The sequence below is a fragment of the Anas platyrhynchos genome, chromosome 14, assembly GCF_047663525.1.
Source record: "Anas platyrhynchos isolate ZD024472 breed Pekin duck chromosome 14, IASCAAS_PekinDuck_T2T, whole genome shotgun sequence".
In the NCBI taxonomy this organism is placed as follows: domain Eukaryota; kingdom Metazoa; phylum Chordata; class Aves; order Anseriformes; family Anatidae; genus Anas; species Anas platyrhynchos.
Window position 1 is genome coordinate 5,021,345 of NC_092600.1, and position 27,150 is coordinate 5,048,494.

Consider the following 27,150-nt stretch of genomic DNA (forward strand, 5'->3'; position numbering starts at 1 on the left):
AGTACCTGTGGCTAACATGAGACCTGTGTCACACAGAAAGGATGAAAGAACTCTGATACCGGGACTGGAGGAAAATCTCTCCTGCTGATACCAGAGTACTGCAGTGTTGTATTTTTACTCAGACCTGAGATAAGGAGTCATTAAGGGATAAAGAAAAAACAAAACAAGCCACCACCAACAACAAAAAAATCAGAAACAAGAAGAATCTATATAATCTTTTCTTTAATTGCATTTTAATTTCATTGTACATACTTCAAACAGAAGTATCATTTGATGAAAGACATCTAGTTTCCTTATTTTGTTGCACTGTACATGTTAGGCAAGTAAGAGCTGGGGCAGAATACAAAACAAGATGTTGTTCTGGCTTTTCAAATAATTAGTTGAAAGAAACAGGAATTTAAAACATAGCTGGGAATTTACAGCCACAGAACAGCTTTACAAAGACTGGTTAAATACAAAACAGTCACAAGGGCAGGGAAGCAGAAGCTGGGTGGGAAGAGGGACAACAAATTTCCAGTTTGAGGCTGAAGCAGGAAAAACACACTAAAAACTGTACACAAGTAAGTGTGTCAAGATGCTCAGTATTTACATTCTGAGCATTACCAATGCTACAGATAAGCAACATACTAAAAAAAATAACTTAAAAAAGCTATACAATTGTACTTATAAATACTTTATCTTTAAAACTAGTTAAGTAGTGTAGGCTAAAAAAATGTTCACAGTTACTCTGAAGAGAGCTGTATATATATATTGCACAGTAGAAAAGTTCATTCAGTATACCATGTGTAAACAATTATTTTTATCTTCTCCTTTGGCAATTTCAGGACTTAAAGGAATATTTGCTGTGAGCAAAAGCACTTGGGTAACAAGGCACATTGAAAGCTTTTAAAGCTGCAAGATAAATCCTTCTGACACTTGCCACTTAGCACTGTCATTCTCTTTCAAAAAAAAAAGTGTACCTATCAATTCAGAACAACGCATTTCTACAAGTATAACTCAGAGGTCTGGTGACAAAAAAAAAAAAAAAAAAAGATCAGGTGTTCTTTGCCGTTATTCTACAGTAACAGATTTGGCCAAGTTTCTTGGAAAATCCACCTAGAATGAAAAGACAGACTTTCAGTATATGACAGAACCAAAAAGTGGCATTCTGAACTTGACAGTTCATTCAGTATGCTGGTGTTTTTGTTTGATTTGCTTTAAAGTTTTCCTAAGGAGATTTGCTTTATTCTAGAACCATTAACACACACAAGAGATCATAGATCTGTAGACCACAACTCCCTGTTGAACTCATTCTTGTTTCCAAAACCCTCCTAACAAACATACTGTTTTATGGCACAGGGCATCTTTGCACAGGGGTCATCATTATCAAACTGACACACCTAGCCAGAGTCAACAAACTGCTGTACAAAGCAGTGAACTGTCTTAAATTAAGGTGCAATACCATGTTATAAATTTAGTATTCTGAAAAAGTATTATCTGCATTCTTAACTAATCAAGCTAAGCAAACGATCTTTACATGTTTTAGAAGGATACCATTAAAAAAAATAAAAGGAGGCTGAAGAACTGGCACTCTTCAGCCACACATCTATTACTACCACACCTCTCCTGTCATAGTCACTACTGGAGCCTGTAACTACCATAGCTCTTTGTTAGAAATGCCATATAAACATGTATCTCACTTTAGATTGGTAGGAGGAAATTCATAACTGCTCTGACTGGAGGGATAAACGTAGAAAGCACTTACATCATATCCTCTGAGAACAGCCAGGTGGAATGAAAGCAACTGGAGAGGAATAACACTCAAGACTCCTTGAAGGCAGTCAACTGTATGAGGCAGCTCAATGGTCTTGTAGGCAAATTTTGAGCTTTCTGTGTCTTCTTTAGAACACAGAATGATTGGACGACCCTGAAAATAGTTTTACAGTGTTAAGTGAAGAGCTGACTTAGACCTCCTTTGCAATATTAGTTCACAACATGCCTGCAGTATGTTTGAAAATGCTGAAGTTGCTAATAAAGGTAATGCCAGTCTTGCATAACGGCTTTCATCACCCACTGTTGTGTGAGAATTGAATGTTTTCACCTCTTAACATTATACCCTTAGCTTCAAAACTGAAATACATCCGCATGCAATCAGTTGTCACTACTAGTGTTAACCTTCAATGACAAACTTCAGTGAGTGTGTAAGACCTTATTTACAACTTTTAATTAGAAAAAAGAAAAATCAATACATCTTGCTTCTGAAGCGCAGTCAGCAGAAATACAGTGTGCACAGTTTCTTACTCTATGACATTACATGAGTTAAACAACTTACCTGTCGGGCAGTGACCTGTTGCAGAGCATTCTGGCATTTGGTGAAGCAAGGATCCTTCATTATCACCATGATAACCGGCATTTGTTTATCTATTAGGGCTAGTGGTCCATGTTTCAGCTCACCAGCCAGGATACCTTCAGAGTGCATATATGTAATTTCTTTTATTTTCTTAAATAATAAAAAAAAAAAGCCAAAAAGTTACAAGATGACAAATAAAAGCTGCAAGAAGCAAAATATCAAAGCTGTACATCTGCCAATTAAATACAGACATACACTATCAAGTTACCGTTTTCAAAAAACCAGCCAAATGCTAGAACAGACAAGCTTATATGCTGAGATTTCTAGCAGGATGCTAGTGGAAATTGAATTTCCTGATGCACATGCATTTTCAGTTAAAGAAATGGAGTAATGAACAAGAACTTTTAAGAACACAATTTTGCCTAATGCCATCTAGCTTAAGCATTTCAAACTTCTGATAGACAAATATACATCCATTCTATCATGACACTTGAAATATAATTTAGCAGTTTCCTGCATGAGCATCTTACCTGAACATCATCAGCACATTGTGTCTTGTGAGAATATTTTCAAACAGGTCAGCATTTTAAATGCTATTAATTTTTCTGTATATAATTATACTAATTAAGCATTGAAATTATTATGTGAAAGAACCAAGAAATTGATAATGAACCCAGGTTCACCTTATGTATGCGTTCAGTCCAAAAGGACTAAACATTCAACAGTACAGAAAGCAGTTTTACTGCAGTAGAATTAAGTTTTAAAGAAACCTGAGAAATAAACTATTCTGCAGAAGCCAAAAAAACTCATTTTAAGTAGAATGCAGTGATTTTGAGAGGTTCCTACCAGAGCTCCTTCCAGACAAGTGGCATAATTATATCCACGACCCATCACCAGCAGTGATCTTTGTTTGTACAGTTCAAGAGCCAAATCATGAATCTTCTCATCCAAGGACAAGACTTCCTTAATCATCTCTATTGGATCACACAAAAAAGACATATAAAAAACTCCATCAATTGGAAAAAATATTACTGCTTGGTTTGCTTGCAATATGATACTCTAATGATCTATTGTAACAAATATGCTTAACATAATTCAACTGTTAACTACATATCTGTGCAACTTTGACTGCAGTTTAAATAAACTTTGTCTGGCCCTATTTACAGCAACAAATTTAACATTTAGTGTCTGTGCACCCCATTCTAAAGGAAGTTCTGAACATACATTTTAAAGTCAACTTGAATTAGTTTTGTCTTTATCTATGCCATTTTAAAAGTGAAAGGCTTTACTAATTTTAAATTATCAACTTAAGAGATCAAGGAATATTTCTTAGACAAAACTACCCTATTGAAATTCTGATCTTTCTGCCAGGTTACTTGAAAGAGTATTTGTAAAACTGGCAATAGGTGTAGAACCTAATAGTCTGTTTTTCATATATCATCTACCTTTCAGGAAGAAGCAAAGAGTGAGACTTAAACAAGAAAAACATTTTTAAAGAATTTGAGTAATATTTTACTGCCCATTAAACAAAATCCCCTATCCCTCCTCATACCCAAAATATCAATATACCTGGCAACGATTTTAGTCCACTAATGATTTCTTGTCTCCTTTTCTGCAAGGAAATTCTGTCTTCAGACATCATTAGGCCAAACATTACAAGAGACACAAATTGGCTGGTATAAGCCTGCAGACAAAATAAAACATTTAGCAGCTAAGTCTGCAGAGTGTTAGCACAATCTCAATTTGAAGTGCTACAATTAAAATTTATATTGGATTACACAATGGTGAAGTATGGAAGTCAAACACTGAACAACAATTACCTTTGTGCTTGCCACACCTATTTCAGGTCCTGCATTGATATGTACACCACAGTCAGTCTCCCTGGATATCGAGCTTCCAACTGTGTTTGTGATGCCAACTGTTAGAGCACGACGTTCTTTACAATACCTCAAGGCCATAAGCGTATCTGCAGTTTCACCTGGAAAGCATTTACAAACATTTACATCTTAAGATTGACAGAGTAGCAACGATTCCAGAGAAGCATAAAATACTACAGATGTTATTCTGTGTTCTAAATAATTGCATCTACACACACACAATGCAAAATACAGCTGAAAACAAAGTGTTTCAGCACTTGCTCATTGTCTATGTATTTGAATCAAGACTGAAAGAAACTTCATTCAATAAATATTTTTTTCCATTTCTCTTTAGCACTCAGTGGAAGATAAACAGCATAAGCAGCTCACCTGACTGACTTATAAAAAAGCACACGTCATCTCTGAACACAGGTGTGTTTCTATCCAGGAAGTCACTAGCAAGTTCCACCATCACTGGTAGTTCAGTTAATTCTTCCAGTACTTGTCGAGTCTGTATTCAAGCAGCACACAAAATTTGTTAATACTGCCACCCATAAAAGTCTTAACATCTTAGATAATTAGAGCCCACCAGTGATTTAAACACTGAGACTAAAAAAGTTAATTTCTAGCATGGTAGGTAACAGCATAGGAGCTTTAATAAAGAACGTGGCACAAGGAAAACTAAACAAATGAGTACAACCCCTCAATGAAAGGCAAAGTTTGTACCACAAACAGAAAAGCAGATGAAGAGATGTCTAAAAGCCCCAAAACTAAAATTCTATATGCATTTCTGCTAAAGCTGAACATACAGCTACTGCAGCATGGTAACTGGTCCCACAGCCAATAATGATCAGTCTTCGGCATCTTCTGATTTCTTTCAAGTGGTCCTTCAGGCCCCCCAGAAGAACTGTAATAAAACAAAAACAAAAATCCGTGATGTTATTTCATTTTCTAATTAGTACGTTTAAAATTTGTAGGCTTAGTGCAACTTGAATGCCTGTTCTGACTTACCTGTGCTGCTCTCAAAATTCACCCTGCCTCTCATAGTGTTGACAACTGATTCCGGTTGTTCAAAGATTTCCTTCTGCATGAATGCACTGAAGTTACCTATACAGAACAACATTGCACGGTCATGCTTATGCACATGGTTTGCCGTTTGACGTCTGTTACAAAGAGAACTTTACTCTTTTACTGTTGTTTCAACCCACCCTTCATGATTTGCTGCAATTCCATCTGCAAGGTTTGGATGGCCCTGGAAGGATCATCACTAGCTGAACGCTCGAGACGGTGAATTGAAAGCTTCCCATCAGTTACTGCTGCAATGTCATCATCTTCTAAGAAAATTACTCTGTTGGTATGTTCAATGATAGCACTATAGAAAACACAGAAGCAAGACAATCCTGACATTTTAGTTAGAGCTGATAGCAGCATTCCTCACTGAAATTAAATTATGTCCTATCATACTTCCAGACTCACTTCTCTCTTCCTTTTGGACAGAACTACAAATAGAGCCATCTTAAAGGAAATGGCTCCATCTGCTGCTCCTCCTGCACTCTCACAGGAACCTGGAGCAGGAGTCTCAGGAGCCACAGCATCTCACATCAGCCAATTGGTGCTGATCTGATCTTATTTGTCATGATCTCTAGAAGATCCCTGAGGTCACGAACATGCTCCTGCTACAAGTATGTATCCAATGCCCACACTCCTGCTATGTTTGGAACCACACCACTATTTCTTCCTCTGATATCCTAGATAGATGGATTAAAATGCCAAAACCCAGATTAACCTATAGTCTGCCCAAATGGTTGGCTGATAGCGGCTATTTGTACCCACCTTCCCTTCCTGCACTGTATGTTTTCCATAGAAGGCAAAGAGGTTAGTAATTAGCAGATATCATACCAGATACTGTAAACAATTCAAATACTGATGTCAGGATTCCACATTTTTAAACTGTGGGCTTTATGAAGTAACCTGGATAAGAAGCTATCCCATCAGAACACAACTGTGCAGCAGCATGACAGCGTAAGATTTCCAGAACCACCTCGCTTCTAAGCAAAAACAATGCTTTGAGAGAAGGCCAAGTACTTTAGTACCTTGCATCTGAAGCAAAGAAAAATTCTACTGCCTTATCCCCAACAGCATGAAGGCAGGTAGAGCTGTCCAGTCTTTTCATTCGTGAATTGCACATGTTCTTCACATTCTCAATGTTGCCTGTTAAATTAAAGAAGCGAGACACTTTAAATGGAAAACCAGACCTGTTAAAATTAGTCATTACAGACTATACAGGTTAAAGGTATCACTGTTGCAAAGTTACACAAATGCTTAAAGGATCTTTGGGGAGAGAAGGGACAGGGCACTTTTACATGAACTACACATTCAGTAGTGTAAAAGTAGAATACCCTCAGCTAAGAAGCTATTTGGGGCAGCAGCTGGTAGTTTTATAGTACAGAGATTAAATTAATCTTGTTTCTAATCAAAAAGTAACAATAACTTTAGCTTTTAAAAATAATGTAATTGGTTTTATCAACTTACATGTTCTATATAGAACAGGAATCTGTTCAGTGGAGAGCTTGTACTTGCTTCTAACCCCAATGAGCAAAGGACTCCCTCTCCTACAAAGAGAAAACACTGAAGTTTATACAGAGAAGTCAAAGAGCATCTGTGAAGTTGAAAGACAACATCCCATTCAGCTTCCTAAATGGAATGATCCTTCTCAACTCTGATCCTAAAAACATTATATGACAGGAATTATATAAACTTGACTTGTTTCTATAAGACTCTCCAAATTTTATTATATGGATAAGTGCCATATGCTTATGTGAATCTTTCCCAATGACCTACCACCAGGTAGAGGAAAACATCTATGAACTAGTTGTTTTTCTTCCAGTAATAAGGAAACAGCTTAGCACAGGCACCATTTTGAATACCATTAAAAAAAAAAAAAACCTCACTCTGACTCTAAATTGAGGCAATTAGCCCTATCACTCTTTACTATTAAAATGCTGTTCCACCCTTTAATGTTTTAAACTCAGAACTGTCAACCTCACAGATCTCTAAAACAGTGGAATAAAGGCAACTTTTTAATTATATGGGTCATGTGCCACATAAAGAGCTTATTAAAAATAAATAAATCTCATGGGAATAAAAGAGTAATACATTCCCTCAACACCTCAGATTACAAGTTTAGCTCTTCTTAATCCCTTCACTCCTAAACACCCAAACCTGAACCACACATTGAATAGTTCAGTTCAGATGTTCTCCAGTTAGAATGATGGTACAGCTGGCTTTTTTGCAACGTTAATAGAGTCCCATTTTAGACCACAGAAGCAATGGGCTTTTAGGCTACAGTATAAAACAGGCTTTATTCCCACTATTACTTCACTTGCTACTTTAGTGTCTTTACATTTCCTGTGAGTTTTTTCCAAATATAAATAGAACTAGAACTGACAAAGCTCATAAACGCTATAAAAACTATAGAATGTTATTTGTATAACTTATCAGTATGATGGGATTTCAGCCAACCTGAACATACCCTCAGTATTTATTCATAGTGAAAGGTGGGTGGTTGGACTTGATGGTCTTAAAGGTATTTTCCAGCCTAAATGATGCTGCAATTCTGTGAAAAACTGTACCAAACCCTTTCCCTCCCCTTTTTGATAAAGTAGAAATGTTACCAGACTCTCAATACAACTTTAGAAATAGAAGATATAGTGAGCATCTCCACTGACACACTATAACATAAAAGGACAGACTACAGGAATGAATTTGTCAGTGGTAAATTCTTCCAAGAATGTCATTTGGATGACTAAAAGCGTATTTGTGTGAATAGAGAATACATCATCTGGTTACTTTTCACTGTTGTGTTTACATCCTCAAAGTCTGTATCTAATTTAGTAAACAACAGCAAGTTAAAGATGACAGAATCAACAAAGACCTCTGCAAATTCAGTGTACAGTCAGTACAGCTCAAATTAAGTTATGTTTAACAGCCAGTTGCAGAGAGGCTCAGCAGAACTTCTGTGCTTCAGAAGGATTCTACTGACATAGCTATCTACCTTCTGAGATTTAGTTAATCACAAACTTCTATATTTTTTTAAATAAGATACTGATGTTAAAGATGTTTACTGACATTTAAAGAGACATGAGCTTTTCTTTTATATATACCCAAAATGGCATATAATATATTTAAAATGGACTTTTACTAACCTGGTAGCAACAGCTTCACCTGGGTAATGGATACTCTTGAAAACCAATGCAAAAGCACCTTCCTAGACACCATGGAGACAGAAGAGAAAAAAATAAGTCCTAAACAACTTATCTCAATTAGTTGTGCCTCATATAACTGGGGCCCCCTCTTCCTGAGAAGGCTCCAAAGGAAAGCTCTGCACTACTATCAGGAATCTCTTCCTGAAAGGCAGATTGCACCTTTAAAAGGAATTGGTTGTGAAGCAGAACAAGCTAACATACATACACAGTGCAACAGCTGAAAGATCAGGAAGCAAGCACTTAGGCAAGACACTTACCCTCTTTTTATAAATAAGAACAATACCTTCCCAAGTAGGGGTTAAGAAAAATCTCAGATGTATACTCAAATGAAAATTGTATAGATGTATAATAATGAAAATTGTGTTACAAATTTACTTTTAGTAGGAATATGCACATAGGTTTGCCTCCTTGTGCATTTTAAGCTAAGATTTTGAAATTACTACTTCTAGTTTAAGCAACAAAATCTTCTTAGTGCGTTTACCCAAACAAAACAACGCACACAATTCAAAAACCCCAAATCCACAGTGCACAAACAAGAGCAGGAACATACAATAAAAAAGTTGTATTCACACAAAACTCACAAGTATTCCAGAAGCAGAAACAAAAGCCCTCCCACCTTGCAAACAGAAAAGAGATGTTAATATTCACTCCCCTTACAGAGACTCTGGTCTGAGACTACTCTGCACTTGTTCTGTGGCCAGCTGAAGCCATCCTTCCCCTCAACTAGGCTGGTGCACCACTATTCCCCCCTGACCCACAAAGGCCTTCCTTTACTTCATGTGTATTCCAGCTCTGCTCAAGGGAGAATACTACAGAGCTGCCTTAGAGAGGAGAAAGGGGAGGTGAAAAGAGTGTAAGAAACTGCAGGAAGGGGAGGAAAAACATCTGCCTGGATACTGGGGAAGGAAACAAAGCAAGCTTTCTCCAAGTTTGCAATGCATCTGTCAAAGATCTAAGTGTTCACATACTAAGTAACAGTAGATTCCCACTTCACAGTTTGGGAACCAGCTAAGCCACGAATCAGTACAGCTTGTTAGATCTATTTCCAAACATGGGAGTCAAAGCATATTATGAGACAAACTTGAATCACAGCACTGTTTTAACATGATCAGAATAGCCTTTGAGGGCACACTGCCCTTTATGAGAGATACCAAGCCCCAGAGGCTCCTACAATATATTTATCTTTTAAACTAAGCTGCTTCATTCAAAACATCTGATAACTTTGTTCTTAAAAGAACAAACAAACAAAAAACACACACACCAAAACTACCCACCAACTTCTAATGCAATTTAAAATTTTGCATTGAAAAGCTTTTGAATTTTCAAAAATTTTAATCTAATTTCTTGGTCTGTTGAGCATGGTTTAGAAGCCAAAAACTGTTATCTGCAGCACTTTCTAAGGAACCCTGCAGAGAATCCAAAGGCAAAAATGCAGAATCCTAAGGAACCACATAGTTAGCTTATACTTTAGTACTCGGGGAAAAAAAAAAAAAAAAAAGTAACTTCCCACTTACCAACTGTTGAATAACTCTTTCTACCAAGGCTGAAAAACTGGTGTCTTCACTCTCTCTGTTGTCATACATGTATTTGATCAATTTGGGGATCGTTTCTGTATCTGTTTCAGATTCAAATTCGTAGCCTTTGCTCTCCTAAGAATATTAAATAGGAAAGTAAGAGGTGTTTTCATCCTCAGGCAAGAAACACTTCGTCTGTCTCCCACCAGAAACTGCACAGTAAAACAGACTGCTTGGAGTGCTACATTGGACAGGTACATTTATATATATATATGGATATTTAATATACATATCACTAAAAAGTATAAAGACTTCTCCTGTCATAGGACAAGTGTTTCAGAAACACCTTAGTAAGACTTGCTTAGCATCTTCAAGCAATGAGGGACAGGAGGAAGCCCACTCCACATACAGTGCTACTCTACTCAAAGTACTTTGCATTTAGGATTACAAGAACATATTGCTCTTTGCCAACTCCTGAGTATCTTTCTTAAGCAGATTCCTTTACACTATTTTACAGCTGACATAAGAAATTTGAATTCAGGTTCTAACAGTCCTGAAAGACCTAACATCACACAGTGGAGTATTTAGTTTCTAGTTTAAAAATTAAGTTGCCACAGACTCACCAAAAACTTTCTCAGGTCCTTGTAATTTGTGATGATCCCATTATGGATAACAACAAATTCTAAAAGGAAAAAATAGACATACATAAGTAACATATTAAAATCAAGGTATCTAACCAGAACACAGAATTAGAGAAAATGGCTTATAAGTACACTAAGAACCCCCGATACAGCTTTCAGACCTACAGTTTATCATAACATTCACAACAGAAAGCAGAAGATTGGGAGTTTTGAAAGCATACAAAGGTAGAATACACCTAGTAGAACTGCACCAAGACAGCACTCAAGAGAGATACGAAATGAAATCTCCTCTTCCCAGCCCAGACAATATTGACGCATTTAGATTCATGGAATCTCAATTTTTTTGTAAAAAAAAATGTAGTCCTTTGACTAATTTGCATCCATTTTCAGAGAACAGACCTCATGAGTCTTTTACAGTGCTATGCTAGCCTCAGAAGAGGCTGTTTTATTTTGTCTCTAACCTAAGCAGAATGGTAACAGCTTAGCCCTAGTATACAATATAGATAACCTCTCTTCTTACTTGCATTTGGGTATATGTTGTACTATGGGAATTCAACTGTTTCAAATTCATACCATTCCAAAGCACTGTGGAAAATACATACCATTTCCTTTATCTGATCTCTGAGGGTGACTGTTTATTGCACTTGGTACTCCATGGGTCGCCCAGCGAGTATGAGCAATTCCAAAATGTGTTTCAAAATCTGCTTTTGAATCTAAGCCATCTTGTTCTATGGACAAGAAATTAAATATATTTTATATATATATATATATATATATATTTAAAGTTGAGTGAATCTCCCTCTCACACTCACACACATGCACAAAATTATTAAAACTCTAAGAGAATTCTTGCAGCAAAAATCTAAAAGTTATCTTCTGGCTTCCTTTAAAACCATTTGCTTACTTGACATTACACTTCAGACAGTTCAAGTGACTGCGATTAAAACTTCGTTTGCCAAGACTCAAGCATTCTCAGCCAATACCAACAACTAGGCCAACAGACCACATTACTACAAATTATAATATAAACTTATTAAAACACAACTTCAGTTCTTCACAGATGGAAGCACTGCATAAAGCAGATTGTGATGACAGCCAGCTGCTTAAGTGCTCATAAATTCTGTCAAGAGTCCATGTTCTGACATTTCAGCTACCAAACACAGAAATCATCTGAGTAAATCACCAATGGAGCCCAGGTCTTGAATACAAACAAGCAAATGAGGGGGGAAGTAGACCAATAATTTCACAGCACCATACCTGAAGACCAAGCTTGCTTTTTAAGTGCAGAACTGGGGAGCATAAATTGTTTAACTGCAGTTATTTCCGCAATAAAACCATAACTGTAAATTTCATGGTCTTTCTGCTGAGATGCAGATATCAGCTGACTGGGTAGCCAAAGTAAAGGGGTGTTTTTTAAGACACTTACTGTACAACTCTTCTTCTAGGGCCTTTACTTTTCCTCTTTTCTTGACCAGTTTGATGAACCTTTCTTTATCTTCATTATTATTTCCATCAATTGCCACTCCTGCAATACAGGACCCAATCACAAGTGTTAATTAAAGCATGAAATACGTCAGCTAAAAATGGCTGAGAAAATACAGACAAGCATATACAACTGTTATTTGAAAATTATCCTTCAAAGAGATGTACTTGAAATCTGTCACTAGACCTGTGTATGTTTAAATCACATTATTCAATTTCAAATCACTATTCAAATCAAACCAGATAAGTGATTATCCACTGCATAAATGAAAAAATACAAGACAGTTATCTCAAATTTTGCTTGAGGACACACTGATGTATTTTGTCTGGTGGAATCAGCAAGCTCAAAATATAAGTTCAAGCATCCTCATCTTTTCACTAGGACTTACATACTCACACAAAACTACATACTCGCACAAACTACATGACCCTGCAATGGAAGACTTCTTCCTCACACCCTGTTTACTTTGCTTGTATGTACTAAACTTCAATCACCACCTGATTACAGAGCTGCACACCCAATTTCAAGTCCTGAAGAAAGCTGAAAGAAGATCCAAGAATCAAGGTAATTAGTACTGATCATTCAAAGTGAAGGATAAAAAATAAAACTTCAAGATGAAGAAGCTGAAAGTCACAAAAGTAACATAAGTAGCTATTGGTTGTTAAAATTAATTTGTTAATTGAGATACCTGCAGAGTCATATCCTCTGTATTCCAGTCTCTGTAATCCTTTTATCAGGGTTTCAAATATTTCCTTTCGAGTCCGAGGTACTCTGTAGTTCAGATAAGCAAAAATTCCTGTTTAAAGAGAAAAAGGGAAGGGGGGAAAAAAGAAGCGACATTTTGTTAGTTTGTATCCCTTCAAACTCAATTTAAAACTCTTTACTTATTAGCATCACAGAGAGGTCTGAGAAGGATGCCACCTCCCATTTAGTACAAATCTCGCTAATGGGTTTTTAAGTTGAAAGAGCTCAAATACAATAAATGAATCAGGACCATCATGTTGATCAAGCAAACACAAGCTTTCCTGGCTGGTTTCAGTCGTCTCATATTACCCACCAAGAGTTAAACAGTTGAGAGAGCTTTAAAAAAAATCTACTTTTAATGAAAACCACAGCTGAAAATGGAAACATTATGATCTATTTCATATCCCAATCTAAAACTAGACATTTAAAGAAGGAATATATTCACCAGTTCTAACACAAGGAGACTTTTGTAATCAAAGTCACGGCCCCAAATACCCATGGGTAGGTACTAGGCACAACATCTATTTTTGAAAGGCTCCAGCCTAATCTGGCATACAACAGCCACTTCAGCAGGAACAGAATACAGAAGCCAATATAAAGAAAGGGCAGAAGTCAAAAGGATAGGACAACAAAGGAAAGAAACAGAAGACACAGAACAGGCTCACCCAAAAAAACAAGCATTCACCCTTTGCGCTGCCTCAACACAATACTGCCTGCCAAACCCAAGGCAGAGACATAAGATCCCTTTGCTTGCCCCACATTTCTCAGGTCAGATTTTACAGAGGCATCACAGGAAAGGCACGAACTTGCTCCTCGCCTACTTGGCAAACAGAAAGCCTGAAAGAGTCTGCAAGTCTGATCTCTCTTCTCTTCAATAAGCTAGTCATCAACCAAGAAGTGGCTTTTTGAGTTTTTGGCCTGTTTCCCCTCCCTTCACACACTTTTTTTTTTTTGAAGGCAAGAGTACACAAGCATTTTTCTGAAATGGAGTTTGGGGGATGATGTTGTATCTTTAGAAAAGGTTTAATAAAAAATGGTCACCTTCAAGGAAAAGCACAATCATTTCTTTCTTCTGCCTACTACGCTTCCTTGGGACTTGTGCATCTATAAGGACGAATTATGCCCTGTTATTAACCCCTGTAAATCTGTATCCCAGTAAACCAGACAAGTCTAACTGCACTGTTTCAAGGATTTCTCCAAGCAACAAGTGAGGGCTGGAAACTAAGTTCGCAAAAGGCAGACTTGAAGAGCTCAACAGATAAGCAGTTCAGACAAGCATTTTAAATAGAAAAAGCCTTTGTTTGAAATTCAACACCCTTTTCCCCCTCAATTAGAGCTTTGGAACTGTAAATGGTTGTAGTGAAGAAGCTGTTACAACGATACACCAGTAAATCGTGCTTATAAATATTGCCTTGAATTTGGTACTCCCCGGTTTTAAGCCATTAATGCTGCTGATCTGACAGTGAGCCTAAGAGACTATTCCACTGGTCTCTGGATTTATCTTGGAAGGATTAAAGGCTGGTAAATGCTTTTCTGCTAAGGAAGTGAGATTTACGAGGAGCTTCGCCTAATTATTTCTGGAGTGTCCAACATTAATGGAGATATTAAGACAATAGTTCCATTTAAAGAGGTACTTGGGAATTCGAACAGCTAAATACTGTTCTTCATCGACGCTTTGAAAAATAATGCCTCCAGTTATATAAAGCCACCTTAGACTGAGAGCTTGTTGATCATTTTTCCAGACAGACATTTACCGTTCTCTGGCACTAACCACGAACCTCAAGAGCAGCATTCTTCAATACAAATTTCTCAACATCATTCCAAAACATTGCTACACACCTCATTTCAGACCCAGCTATACTTTCTAGGCCAGATTTCACAATGTATTTAAGATGCATCAGGCTCATGTGTTCCATGTGGCATCTCTGACTACACCGAGCTCCAGGAAAAACCTTCCTTCGGGACTGTCCTCACAATACTACCAGTGTGCTGGAATTGTTAAAAGGATCCTTGTTTCTAGGGAACTGTATCTGTGCTTCCACACACGTGAATTAGGAGACTCAGAAGTCACCAGCGGCTGTTACAATGAAAGCAATAGCTGGAGCCTGACTTCTTAAGAAATGCATTACAAACTCTTCCAGTTAAAGGAAATAAATCTTGCTCTCAGCACCTTTTCTCCAGTACCGCTGTGTTTCATGATTTTCCTGCTTGCGTATTTTTTTCCCTACTCAGTCATCATTTTGCCTAGATTTAAAGCACATTGCTCAACTCACAGAAACAACATTTGATAAAAGTGTCCTGTAGCTTCCTTCCTTCTGGAAGCTAATCAGTGCAACTGAATCTTAGCTGAATCATATTCATGATAACAGAGGTTTGTGATGTATGTAAGTTCCCTTATAACTGCCTCCCCAGGCTATTAGATGCCATTTCCAGAGCTTGCTTCTCCCCTCCCCAGTAAAGGCTCAAATACTCATTTGGCTCACCTTTAGAATCAGACACTTAAAGCAGGGTTGTTAAAACACTGGTACAGACAGCTTTAATGCAGCACAGACACTGCCAGCAAGGCTCTCCCCTGACATGCATATCAAGACTTCAAAGTTTCCCCTTCCCCTTTCAGTATGGCAAGCTGAGTGTCACAAAGAGGGAGGGAAAAAGTTCACTGAGTATTTTTGTGAGAAAATTCTACAAGAATACATGCAATTGCAAGATTTCACCAAAATCAAGAAGGGGGCAGCCTATACTTGAAGTTTGAGTAAAATTAATTTATTTTTTAAATAAAAGGGTGCTTCTGTCGGAGTAAGCACACTGTTGATGCCAGAAACTTACTTCTGAGAAACTCCCAGACACAACCTCATCTGCTGATAAAATGTTTCTTTTAAAATAGATAATCCAGTTTTAAGAATAAAAATAAGAATACTTCACCCATTTGTTTAAACTCTGCATAGTTTTGCTGTACTATCTTTGTATACGCCAGTGTGATAACAGCTTTGTTGCCTAAAGAGCATGCGTATGTCAGTACCTAATGACCTATGTATTTTCAAAACAGTGAAAAGCAGTTGTAGATCTTCATGTGCTACCTGAAGTCAGAGAAAACATGGGACACACTTCTTTGAAACCTGGAAAGACATTTTTAAAAGTTTAAAACTGCTAATTGCAACATCAGAAACTCCTGTACTTCCTACATCATGGCAGGGGTCGCTGGAACTAGATGATCTTTAAACGACCCTTAAAATGCAAACTATTTTAAGATTGTATATTCAGCATAGCAAGGGAGATATGGGATCACTTTCTTGTTAAGAAACACCACATCAAATTGGCTCAGATTTCACAGAGTTTGGGAAACAGACCAGCGATTCCCAAATACTTTTTTTTCCCCCCCTCAGTAACATTTTAGTCCTAACTTTCTCGTAACATTTACCTTTTTTCTGTTGCTGAAGGTGGCGGATCTCCAACCACTGACAGGCACAAACCAACACTGTGCTTTATGAATTACTGCCCTCTGCCATTTCACACTGAGTCAGTAACTCCACCCCAAGCTGCCTGTTTCACCAAACTCATTCACCAGCGTTGACACCCTGGTTTCCCAATCAATATACAGCTCACATGTGCCAAACTTTTGATATTGTCATTACGTATCTCACTGTTTAGCACTTGCAACCGGTACCTTTGGTTTGCCTAGGCACTGGGCCAAGCCTCTCACCTGAGGGGGTTTTGTGTGGAAGGCACTGGGTTTTTTTGGTGGTAGCGACAGGAGTCACGTAGGCACTCAAACAGAACCATCTCCTGTTCCCATTCAAGTGAAAGAGGCTTGCTAGACAGCCTGCTCTTTTTGAGGTTACAATCAAAGAGGATGTGGAGGCAGGGAAGAGATAACTAGCTTGGGACGTGCATTTTTGGGAGCAGTAACTCAACTCTTTTTTCAGTCGGGATCTCACAAAGAAGGTTTTGTCTGTGACTGCTAAAAAGTACATGGGGAGATTTTTCTTCTTTCAGCCAAAATATCTTCAGAGGAAGTTTCCGTGAAGGAACAGGTAAAGTTTTACTACAATTTCACGGAATATATTGCATTAGCAGCCTTTGAATCCCTGCTTTTTCACCTCGACCAAAGCATCTCTCCAACAACCGCACACGTGATGCGGCCGTTATCTCCGCTATCTCATCTTTACGAGATAAGGGAAGGCTAATAAACTCATCCGCGAGGAACTAAGCTCCTTCACAGCCTTTGTTTGAAAACCACAAACTCTCCCTGCCACCGCCGTCAGTCACGGCGGAGCCGCAGCCCCGGGGCTGGCCAGGGCAGAGGCACCGCGCCCAGGGCTCCGCACCAGCCCCGGCGGCGATGAACCGAGGGGAGGCACCGGGGGCGAAAGCAACAACGTGGCCGGGCCCCCCCGGGAATAGGCAAGGAGCCTTTGCTGACCCAGAGATCACAGGACACAGGCTGGGCAGCGAGCAGGCTGCCTGCCCTCTGAGGAGCGAGGAAGCGCCACCTTTACCTGCCGTTACCGCTCAGCCCCTTCCCCACACACACACACAAAATGGACGCAGAGGGGCCAGCTCCCGAACAAAGCCTCCGCTGCCTCACACCCCGCGGCTCCGGCACGGCACAAAGCAGCTCTTATCCCGACAGAAATCGCGACCTGCCCTCGGGGACAACGCGCTTTGCCCGAGCGACCCCCACCACCGCCACGGCTGGGGAGAAGCCGCCGGATCCGTTCCGCACGAAGGACGGGGGCTGCCCGGGGCCGGCCCCGTCACTCACCGCACATGGTGGCTGCTCTCGACCCGTCCCGCTACCAGCAAAGGCGGCCTCGCTGGGGGACTGCCGCCGCCCCGCTTCTTATAGCCCTGCCGGGCCGGCCCCTGCCTCCCTGCTCAATGGGCGGGGAGCGGGCGCTGGGGCCGCTCCGCCCGGGGCCCCCCAGCGGGTGGGTGCACGGCGAGGGCAGAGCCCGGCCGCGGCCCTTCGCGTCCTGCCCCCAGCACGGCCCCGCCCGGTTCCCTCCTGCAGGGGGCCCGGGGGGGCTCGGCCGGGCCGCTGAGGGCTGGGGGAGCCCCGGGGTGGACGCACGGAGGAGGCCGGGCAGCAGCGCTGCGGTCCCTCCTGTCAGCGCAAGGGGCCGGGGAGCTCCTCTCGCGGCTTGGCAGTGGGGGGTGTCCCCCATAATCGAGTGTTTTCGGTTAAAAACACACCCACTGACCAGCACATGCAGGCGTGAAAGCACCTAGGTTAGTGCCCAGCCGGGCAAGGGCCAAAGGCCAGGGTTATCAGCCTCCATCAGCCACTGAGGATTCCCAGCAGCAGTTGACCAAACTCCCAGCCACTCTGCACAGTCCTTTTGCGGTCACTTTCCTCCCTTTACTTTGTGAGAAAAACCCTACAGACTGGCTACAACAGCCTCCATCCGCTTCTGTCCTGGGCTGTGCACTCCTTTGGGATGGATGTGGGGAGGGAGTGAAAGGCCCACAGGGCCAGACCGGCCAGCACTGCTCACAGGCACCTCAGTGCAGACGTGACCCACGCAGCAGGCTCGAGCTTCGCCTTCTTCTGGAGAAACTTGTGACCTCTTATCTCAGGAAGCCTCTTCCGAGCAAAGGAATGGGAGCGATGACTGACAGAGAGAGTGCCTCAAAGCGTGTTGCTGGGGAAACCACAGCACTTTTGCTCGCAAAAGTAGCTCAAGCAGCTGTCGAAACAAACATGACTTTTTAAACTACACAGCTTTGTGATGTTTCAGTCTGATCGTAATAACAAAAGGAAAAGGGAAAGTAACACAGAAATACTTCACAGAGATAACCCTAGCTACGCCTTACATAGTTACTGAAACTCAAGTGCAAGGCATCCTATTTAAAATAGAAAGTAAGAGCTCATCTTATCTTGTAACCTCTGTAGTAGTTCATTTTTACTTAAATGAGTGATTCCTTCAAACTGTTACTTTTGTTGTTGATGCTAAGGTTGAATGAAGAATAAAAGATTGAACCTCAACATTTCAACTCACAAAAAAGCAGGTACTTTTCTTAAAGTAGCACAGGAGCTTACAAAGGAAATCACTCATTTTTAAGGCGAGATTTAAAACATCTTGAAGTCATAAAAATAAAAGAAAAACAGTCTATTGTTGGAAATTGATTTAAATTCATTTATGAGAAAGAATACATGCATTTTTACTGCCTATACAGGATGGCTATGCACACCATACTCAGTACAAACCAGTTTTGTTTTCTTCTCCTCACTCCCCCAGAATAAAACCAAACGGGCCCATGATTTGTCACTCTGGTAGTCCCAGCTCTGTCACCAACTTGCTGCGTGACATAAGGCAAGTCATTTTGACACTCCATTCCAGTTTATCTTGTCTGTTTGGATTCACTTCCTCCTCCTCTTGCATTTTCTCCCAAACCCAGCCCAAATTGAGTGGGAAGTTCATAATCTCATTTATTTGTGTTAAATTATCTTATTTGTATTAAATTATATACAATAAATATAATATATTTTTTACTCTCTATACAACATGAATTTTAGTAACTTGTTAGCTTTTGATGATTATTTTTTTTAAACAATCATACCAAAATAATGATCTTATCTAAGATAACCAGCACAAAGGCAAGGAAACACCCAAATACAGATGTGCAATAGTTGAAGATTTCACTACTTTCAGCTGGGCCCCCTCCCAGTCTTCACAATGTTACCTACCTCCTTCATAACACCAGCCCATTATCGCCAGCCCATCTGCTCCTCAGCCTCTAGTGTATTATTTTAAACTACCCTTCGTCTCAGTTTGTTGGTGTTTACAGCCTGGTGTGTCAGCAAGCTAGGAAGGGGCAGACCTCTCTCCTGCTGGTACTGGAGATAACTAGCCAGCAGCACAGACAGTGGGAAAGAAGCGCCTTTTTTTTTTTTTTTTAAAAAAAAATCACCACGATTAGTAATTGCCAAAGATTACAAACCAGAGCCCAAAATTTCACTCATGCAAAACATTTCATCTCTGTGTGATATTCCCATGAACAAAGCCAAACAAAAAAGAGATTCAACCGAGCATATAAATTGCATTAATTAGCGATTAATGCATCACTTTGATAACTTATCAGTCAACACTTCCCAGACTCATCTAATGCTTTTCCATGATTTTCTTGGAAGTGTATTAGAGAATACACGGGAGGAAATGTGACAAATATTTGGAAAATTTTAGGAGAAGCGGTTATGCAATAGAACAGGCTGCAAAGCTGGTTTATGGCCCTTTCACTGGTGACAGAACTAGACTTGACACTGCCCTATGAAGCATCACTGAAGTGAGTGATCTGGATATGATGCAGAGGACAGTGGGTGAGCAAATGGAAGTCCTTTACAACCTCTGTGGCTGTAGCTGGGTTATAAAACTCTTTAACTACCCTTTTTAGACTGCTGGTTGAATGGTGACTGATTTCTGAGAACTAATAATCTGTAGCTAGATTCATAATGAAATACACAGCAAAAGTTCTTATATCAATGATGATAATTCAGTGGAAAAAAAGAAAAAGAAACGAGAAGAGGAACACTGATGAGGGTCCCTTTAAATCTTGCTTCAAAATGTAAAAAATAAGAACAAAAGCAGCCATTGTACATTGCAGGTCATCATCTTCCTCAGCTACACTCTTGCACCTTCTGCATTTTTTATATATTATTTTCAATAAAAATATTTAAAACATTGAAAAAAGTTGAGCAATCCCATTGCTGCCACTTCAGTTTCAGTAATGTGCAATGGAGCTATTTCCTACCACAGCCTTCAGGAATATTTGGGCTGCCAGCTCAATCTGGATTTCCCTCTGATAAAAGAGTGACTGCTATTTAACCTAGAGTCATTACTTTTAAGCTGAGATCCACGAATAGAAGGGAAAAAAAGGGAAAGAGGCTGACTTTGCTGGCACTTGCAGAAAGCTGGGCACTATGCCACGTACAGCCCGTGTGCTTCAGGACAGGACACAGCTGAGTACGAAGGGATAGCCACCCTCCGCCTCCACCTCAGCTCCACAGCAAGTTTTGAAGATAATCAGCAAGTGCCTTTGAAGTGAGAACAGCAACACCTTTCTTCTGCTGAGAAGTTCAAAGGAAAGGAAAAGATGTTTGTTATATTGACGTTCTCTCAGCAGAGGTGTCAACTAGCAATTCACCTGGGACTTGTGTAGGAATAGGGACTTGGTATTTTCAGTTTAAGAGTCCATAATAGTGATTAACAGCTTTGGTGCTCTTTGAGAACAGGACAGAAATGATCAGCATCCATCGCTGACAAACAGCTGGCTTTGAAACAGTAGAAATTGTGTGTTAGGAAGAGCTATGTGTAAATGCAAATCAACATCCTACCTATGACTGAGAATTAAGTAATCAGGATTCAACTCAGTGACAGCTTTTCACCAGAATTGCCATGATGAGCATATGCAATGTAAAGCCAACCAGGCTAATTAACTACATTTTCAATGCTTTAAAAATATAAGGGCACATTTAATAATAATTCATTTAAAGCATTATGTTTTTAAAAGCATTAAGCATTTTCCTGAGCTTTGATGTAAACTACTCACAACAGGAGCTGCAAATAATTTAAGAGGAAATGACAGGGAGATAAAAAGTGTTTGGAAAAATCTATAGATTTTTCAAGCAAGCTAGCTTTTGGTACAGGATTAATTTTCTCAGCCCATTGTGTGGTCTTTAGGTCAAGAGTAAGAAATGCTGGCAGAGCATTACAGATACCCAGAAATTTGGGGTTGGGGGTTATAAGGATATCAGGACTATCCACTCAGTATTTTTCATAAATACAGGATTCCCACAGATTATGTGGGATTGGAGGGAGCAGAGCTAGCTTTTCTCAATAGCTGGCGGAACCATGCCAATGTTAGAAATCAGCAAGCTTAAATCCCAAAGATTAAAAAAGGCATTAGAAGTAATCCTTAACTCTATCCAGTATACACCAATTTATGGCTCGGGGCTTCACTTAAAGTGTTTGAACAAGGAATCAGAAAGGTACCACAGTCACTGCACAGGGCTGGTACAGCTAAGTCACACCATCAGACCAGTCACAGCATCACCTCCTGCTTCTCCACTGGAGGAAAGCCTCAGGCTCCTCACCTAACTCCTGCAGAGCCCTCCTTGCAGCAGCCACGCTGCAACAACACAGCACTTCCCAGCTAGCACAGGCTCACTCGACACCACAGAGCAGGGTGAAGTGTAACTTCTGCGCCGCTCTGGTTAATTTTTGCTTCTAAACACATGAACCTGGCTTGCTACTTTGGTAACAATAATTTCATTCCATTCTTCTCCCGATTTGTTTTTTCAGCTTTAATACTTCAAGGATTTAAACTGGCCTTTGAAAGGAACACCTTTGAAGCTAGAAAATAGTTTTGCTGCTGGCTGCCCTCTGGTTTGCCCTTTAGACAGTTCTCTGGCAAGAAGCTTCTGATTTTGCAAATCAAAACCTGCTGTTCTCCAGAACACATACCAACACTCTCCTCAAAGCAAGGCAAGGGGAGGCTAACTAGAAGTCCAGTTTTCTCCACCCTCTCACCCCCCAACATTGCTTCTTCCACCACTGCCTGGCAGAAAACTGCTATAGGAGCAGCTGGAAGGAGCTGGAGGGGAGCAAGGTGCTGGGGGCATTAATTGCTTTTGCAAAGCTCCAAATACCAAGTTGCGAGGATGTCTTGCACCTTCCTGAAACATCTGATACAGATTACAGTCAGAGATGAGACAGAGGCTGGAAATCCATATGTCCCCATTGGATTTCAGTATAAGAAAGTGATCTTGAGAAGTGAAGGGTTAAATAAGGAAATTTCTTCTGAAACCTGGGTGCATAAAGCTGGTTGCCTCCACCCAGGCACCAAACCTCTCAAACTTAAACTCCGAGAAACTGTAGTTTTCATTGATCCTCCCGCATCCTGACCATCTCCCTACCAAGAAGTCTCATTTCCTTAGACTGCCCATCAGTGCCCCCTCTATGCCTCTGTTTTTAGAGTTGTAGAGCTTTCAGATCTGCCCTGATCTACCAGTTGTCAAAATTAGGTTTCAGCACATTTGTATTGGTTTTCATTGCACACAGGAGACTGAGAGAAACTTTTCTATTGCCATTCACGTACACAAACAGCTCAAGCCTTGTGCAGTTCCTCTGTACCAGGGATCAGGAAGCACCAGAAGTAATGCAGAACATCAAGTTGTTCACCGCACACATAGCATTGGTACAGGACACAGTGAGAGAGACTGCTGAAGAGAAATTACAGGTTGATAAATTAATAGAAACAGATCGCTCTACAACAAGCACGCAGGATGTTAACCTTAAATTAGCACAAAACAGAGGCAAAGTTTTGCAGTGACACAGCAGCTCCCCTGTAGCTTCATCTGGAGCACGTCCCACACCAAGCTACCACCCCTTGGCCAGGCCCATGCTTATCCATAAATCTGTCCCTTGCCGACTTCTACAGCAAATTACACAGCTAACCAACTGTTACGATGAAGTTATGAGTTACACTGATTTACTGCCAGGAAAAAACAAAACAAAACACTATTTTCTCTTCATTCCCTGTAACTCCCTTAATGAAAAAAAAAAAAATCTCCTCTAAGCAGAGGATCTTCATGTTACAGTAAAATTAAAAGTTTCCTTTTGGGTTCACTCAGACTCCTGCTATTCCTAATAGCTCCAACTCCTAAACTGATTTAGAGTTTTGTGTTTAGGGTATACCACAAGATGCACAAAAGGATGGCATCCCTGGGGGGTGTTTGTGAAGTAGAACTGCAAAGTTGCCTCTGGCAATCAAAGCTGCCTGCGGCATTGCGGTCGGGCTATGAATATTTTGGTGTGAACATACTAGATGAGGTAAGCTGTAGGTTTCCCGAAAGCAGAAAATTCAGTTTTGAAGCAAACTATTGCCCTCAATTCACCCCATCACTGTATTTAGGTAAGGAGGAGATAAGGTGATGCTTTTTCTCTCCCAGGAGACTTTTTTTCCCCCCAGAACATTTTTTTGATTGTAAAAGAAGTATTGCCACTTAACTGTGCTTCTTTGACTTACGTGTTGAAACCAAGCACAAACATTATAAAAACACTTCCTCCTGCTTCTACAATTCAAAGAGGAAAAAAATATTAAGGCACTACATCCTGGCCAAAATTTGGAGAAGAATTTGTGGGGGAGCGTAGAGGAATGGGGGTAGGCAGTTGCCAGAAAATCAAAGAGGAATGGATATTTATGTTATCCGTATTTTACTTGCTTCTTAAAAGGAAATATTTTTAGTCTAAAAATATTATCTCCAGTTATAACATTTAACTTCAGGTCAAACCCAAAACCTTTTTTTTTTAAGCTGTACATTTTGTCGGCAAATTCACTTTTCAATTCAATTGACCCAAAGTGGCTGACCAACTCGAAACCTAAAGAGCTGAGGCCCGTGTTTGTACAGCTGCGTGCACCGGGCTCTCCTCCACCCCCTGCAGATGTCCCTGCAGGACACCACCTCTACACCAAGGCTGTTACCACTGGGTCCTGCAGCAGGCACGCAGGACGGTCACAAGTCTCCTTGGCTTTACAGGCTATGGAAGTCCTGCCCATGCTTTCGAGGGAAATGGTGTTAAAGTCTTCAAGCCACAGAGGTGTTTAAACCGGTGCTTGTACAGTTCCACACAGCATTGCCATAGCCTAAGGCAGCAACTGAATGCACTACATTCAGCTTGGGTTGAGAGCTTGGCTTCAGTCATGTTGTTATAAGATAGTTTATTAAACCAAATTTAGTCAACCACAGATAGGTGTCGAATTAAAGATTTGAAGTGGCCAACACTTAACCAGAACATGTATTTATAAATCTTCATTTTTCATGCCAGGTGAATTACTTCTAAGCAACCTAAATGAATGCAGTTTTAACTTAGTTCTACTAAAAGCATCATACACTCACGAGGAATTTTCCATTAAGAAATAATTCTATTTTATATCATCTGTCTTCTGAATTAATTGACAACAAAAAAGCACTAAAATAAGGCAGAAAAGACTGTTTCAGCCTGTCACCTGCAACTGGAGTTGGAATGAGAATTTCAGTGCTGGGATCCGAAGGTAATGCTCTTTAGGAAGACTGTCAGTTCACATGGAAGCAAGCCTGAAACCCCTGGTGCTAAGGACCAGAAATTTGCTGCTTCATTTTGCAGTGATTTCCATAAAGCATCACTTGATTATTTTTTTTTTTTTTTAAATGAGTCATCCTAAGGAAATCCCAGCTAAGAATCTTTGCCTTTTCCAAGAAGTGGAGGATTATCATCTGCCATAACTACACAGTCTGGTTTACTGAAAAATAATCCATTCATTTTTTTTTTCCCTAAGTCACATTGTTTACTGGCTGTCTTGGAGCAAGGAGCATAGATGTGAAGTGGTAACAAACCACAGCACCTTCTGTATGTTACCGACTAGCAATGGCTAACACTGAGGCATTACTCCTTAGCTTCAGTCCAGCTGGCAAGTCATTGCCTTGTCCAGATGAGTGCATAGCTTCCTTATGACCAGACTTCTGCTTCAAGGGTGCTATGACATAGCAACTGCTTCCCCCACGTCTGCATAGGAGGATAAAACCTAACATCCTGGAAATCCAGGATGACTGAGAAGCAGGAAACATTTTTTTTCCCCTCAAGCAACACTCCCCCAATTCCAAAGAAGTTTACCCAACCCTTTTAAAGTCCCAGGCAATGTCGCTCTGCTAGCCACTATTTACATAAGGCTTAAAGGCTTGCCCAGACTGTAGGTGCCTCTAAAAGCACCGCACCATTCACAAGCCACGCAGCTTCTGGAAGCTCACATTGAAACACCCCCTGCAGCAGAACCACAGCGCATGCTGAAAGATTTTAGTAGGAGAGGTTTCGTGTGCACAGTTTTTCCTCTCTACCTTCTCTTTACTTATTGAAGAGAAGGCTCTCCAACTCGTTGCTTGTTACTATTTTGCTTGTCAAAGCTGCTGGCCCCAGACCAAAGCCCAGCTTCTCCAGCAGCTCAGGATCGGGGGAGTGTAACAGGATAGGAGAGGACCTTCGGGAACAGGAATATTTGTTGTTGAAGAGTGCTGGGAAATAACACGATGAGAGGAAAGGTGGCTCCTGGGGCAGGCTCGGGGCACAGATCTCAAGGAAAACATCAGCAGAGGTCTAGAAACAGGTTACCAGGAGTTGGGATGATGCTGTTGCCTCCCCAGATAGGGGAACTGGAGCAGTACATCTAGTGAGCTTTGCTCCTGTCTCAAGTCAGGGTCTCACCAGTTAACATTCCCTGTGCAGTTTTTATTTCTGTACAGGATTCCTGTGTGCTTTTTGGTAGGAGAAAGAGATCCTTGTAAGGAATGCTACACAGTCCAAACTCCTCAAGGAGTAAATTAACGTCATTTCTTCTGTCTCCTCCCCTTCCCTTCAAAAGGTTAACACAAAACCAGTCTTTACTATCAAGTACCTTGTTGGTGTGCTACAAATAAACCTGGATTCCAGAGAAGCTCTTAAAAGATCATCTTTTCAGTATTTTTTTTTCCTCAGAGATAAAGCAAACGAGGTAAAAGAAACTCTTAAGTGTTTGATTTTTCTGTCCAGTCATTTTTTTTATTTTTTTTATTTTTTGTGAAAGAGGGCAAAGAAACTCTTTCATGCTGCTTGCTATGAATTTTCAGCTCTGTTTGCTTTGAGTTCTTGTAGCTAAGCCAAGGAATTAAAAAAAAGTCTGAAAATTTCCACTAATGAATTCCAGACTTCTGGACTGCAAAGCCATCTGCTTTCTCCCAAGCCGTGTTGTCAACAACTGAGCACAGCTGTATGAAGGACAACAAAATATTATAGTTACTCGTGTTTCTACACCCTTAAGTTTGCAAGTTTACTGAAGTAAAAAGCAGTAGTAGAAACCAAACCAGCAGGTTTTGTGCAGTGTTTTATAGCTACACTTACCTCTGCAAAAGCTGGAAGTATTATTGCGATCCCACTGGGCAGACATGTCATGTGGTCCATCTTCACTGTTTTTTGCATTAATGCTGCAAGCTGATGGACAAATACTTTTGCCCATCCCTGCAGCTATCAGTGACACCCATCTACAAGTCTGCCGACCACTGTGACAGTGCAGTGTAAGGGTAATAGCTTGGTTTGCTCCCCTGAATGTGCTGCTGATGCCCTGCAGTACCCTCTGCAACAGCCATCATCCCCCAGCACACCCACTTAATACAAAGAACTCAGAGCACTAGCACTAAATTTGTTCCTATTTTGAAAGAATAGTATAGGATCTTTAGTGAGTTTGAGAAAATTCTATGCCTTACCTGCAGACAGCATATCTGGGTGCCTGCTCACACACTGGGTTGTTGTTCC

The 27,150-nt window shown here is 40.3% G+C and overlaps 1 protein-coding gene across 3 annotated transcripts; it reads right to left on the reverse strand.

Annotated features, from left to right (window-relative positions):
- Positions 1–205: 205 nt before the first annotated feature.
- GFPT2 (glutamine-fructose-6-phosphate transaminase 2) lies at positions 206–27,129 on the reverse strand. 3 transcript variants are annotated; one of them, XM_038186528.2, is made up of 19 exons: positions 27,102–27,129; positions 12,777–12,884; positions 12,032–12,130; positions 11,208–11,333; positions 10,588–10,646; positions 9,965–10,099; positions 8,391–8,452; positions 6,718–6,797; positions 6,279–6,396; positions 5,394–5,557; positions 5,197–5,292; positions 4,995–5,092; positions 4,576–4,696; positions 4,150–4,307; positions 3,899–4,013; positions 3,176–3,303; positions 2,312–2,479; positions 1,745–1,906; positions 206–1,095 (listed from the first exon to the last, which is right to left on the reverse strand). In XM_038186528.2, exons 1-19 carry the CDS (start codon positions 27,112–27,114, stop codon positions 1,051–1,053), a joined length of 2,055 nt encoding a protein of 684 aa, XP_038042456.1. In that variant the 5' UTR covers positions 27,115–27,129; the 3' UTR covers positions 206–1,050. The 3 variants fall into 3 exon arrangements, with proteins under 3 accessions (XP_038042456.1, XP_038042457.1, XP_038042455.1); XM_038186529.2 differs by lacking the exon at positions 27,102–27,129 and adding an exon at positions 17,595–17,794; XM_038186527.2 differs by lacking the exon at positions 27,102–27,129 and adding an exon at positions 13,498–13,528.
- Positions 27,130–27,150: the final 21 nt, after the last annotated feature.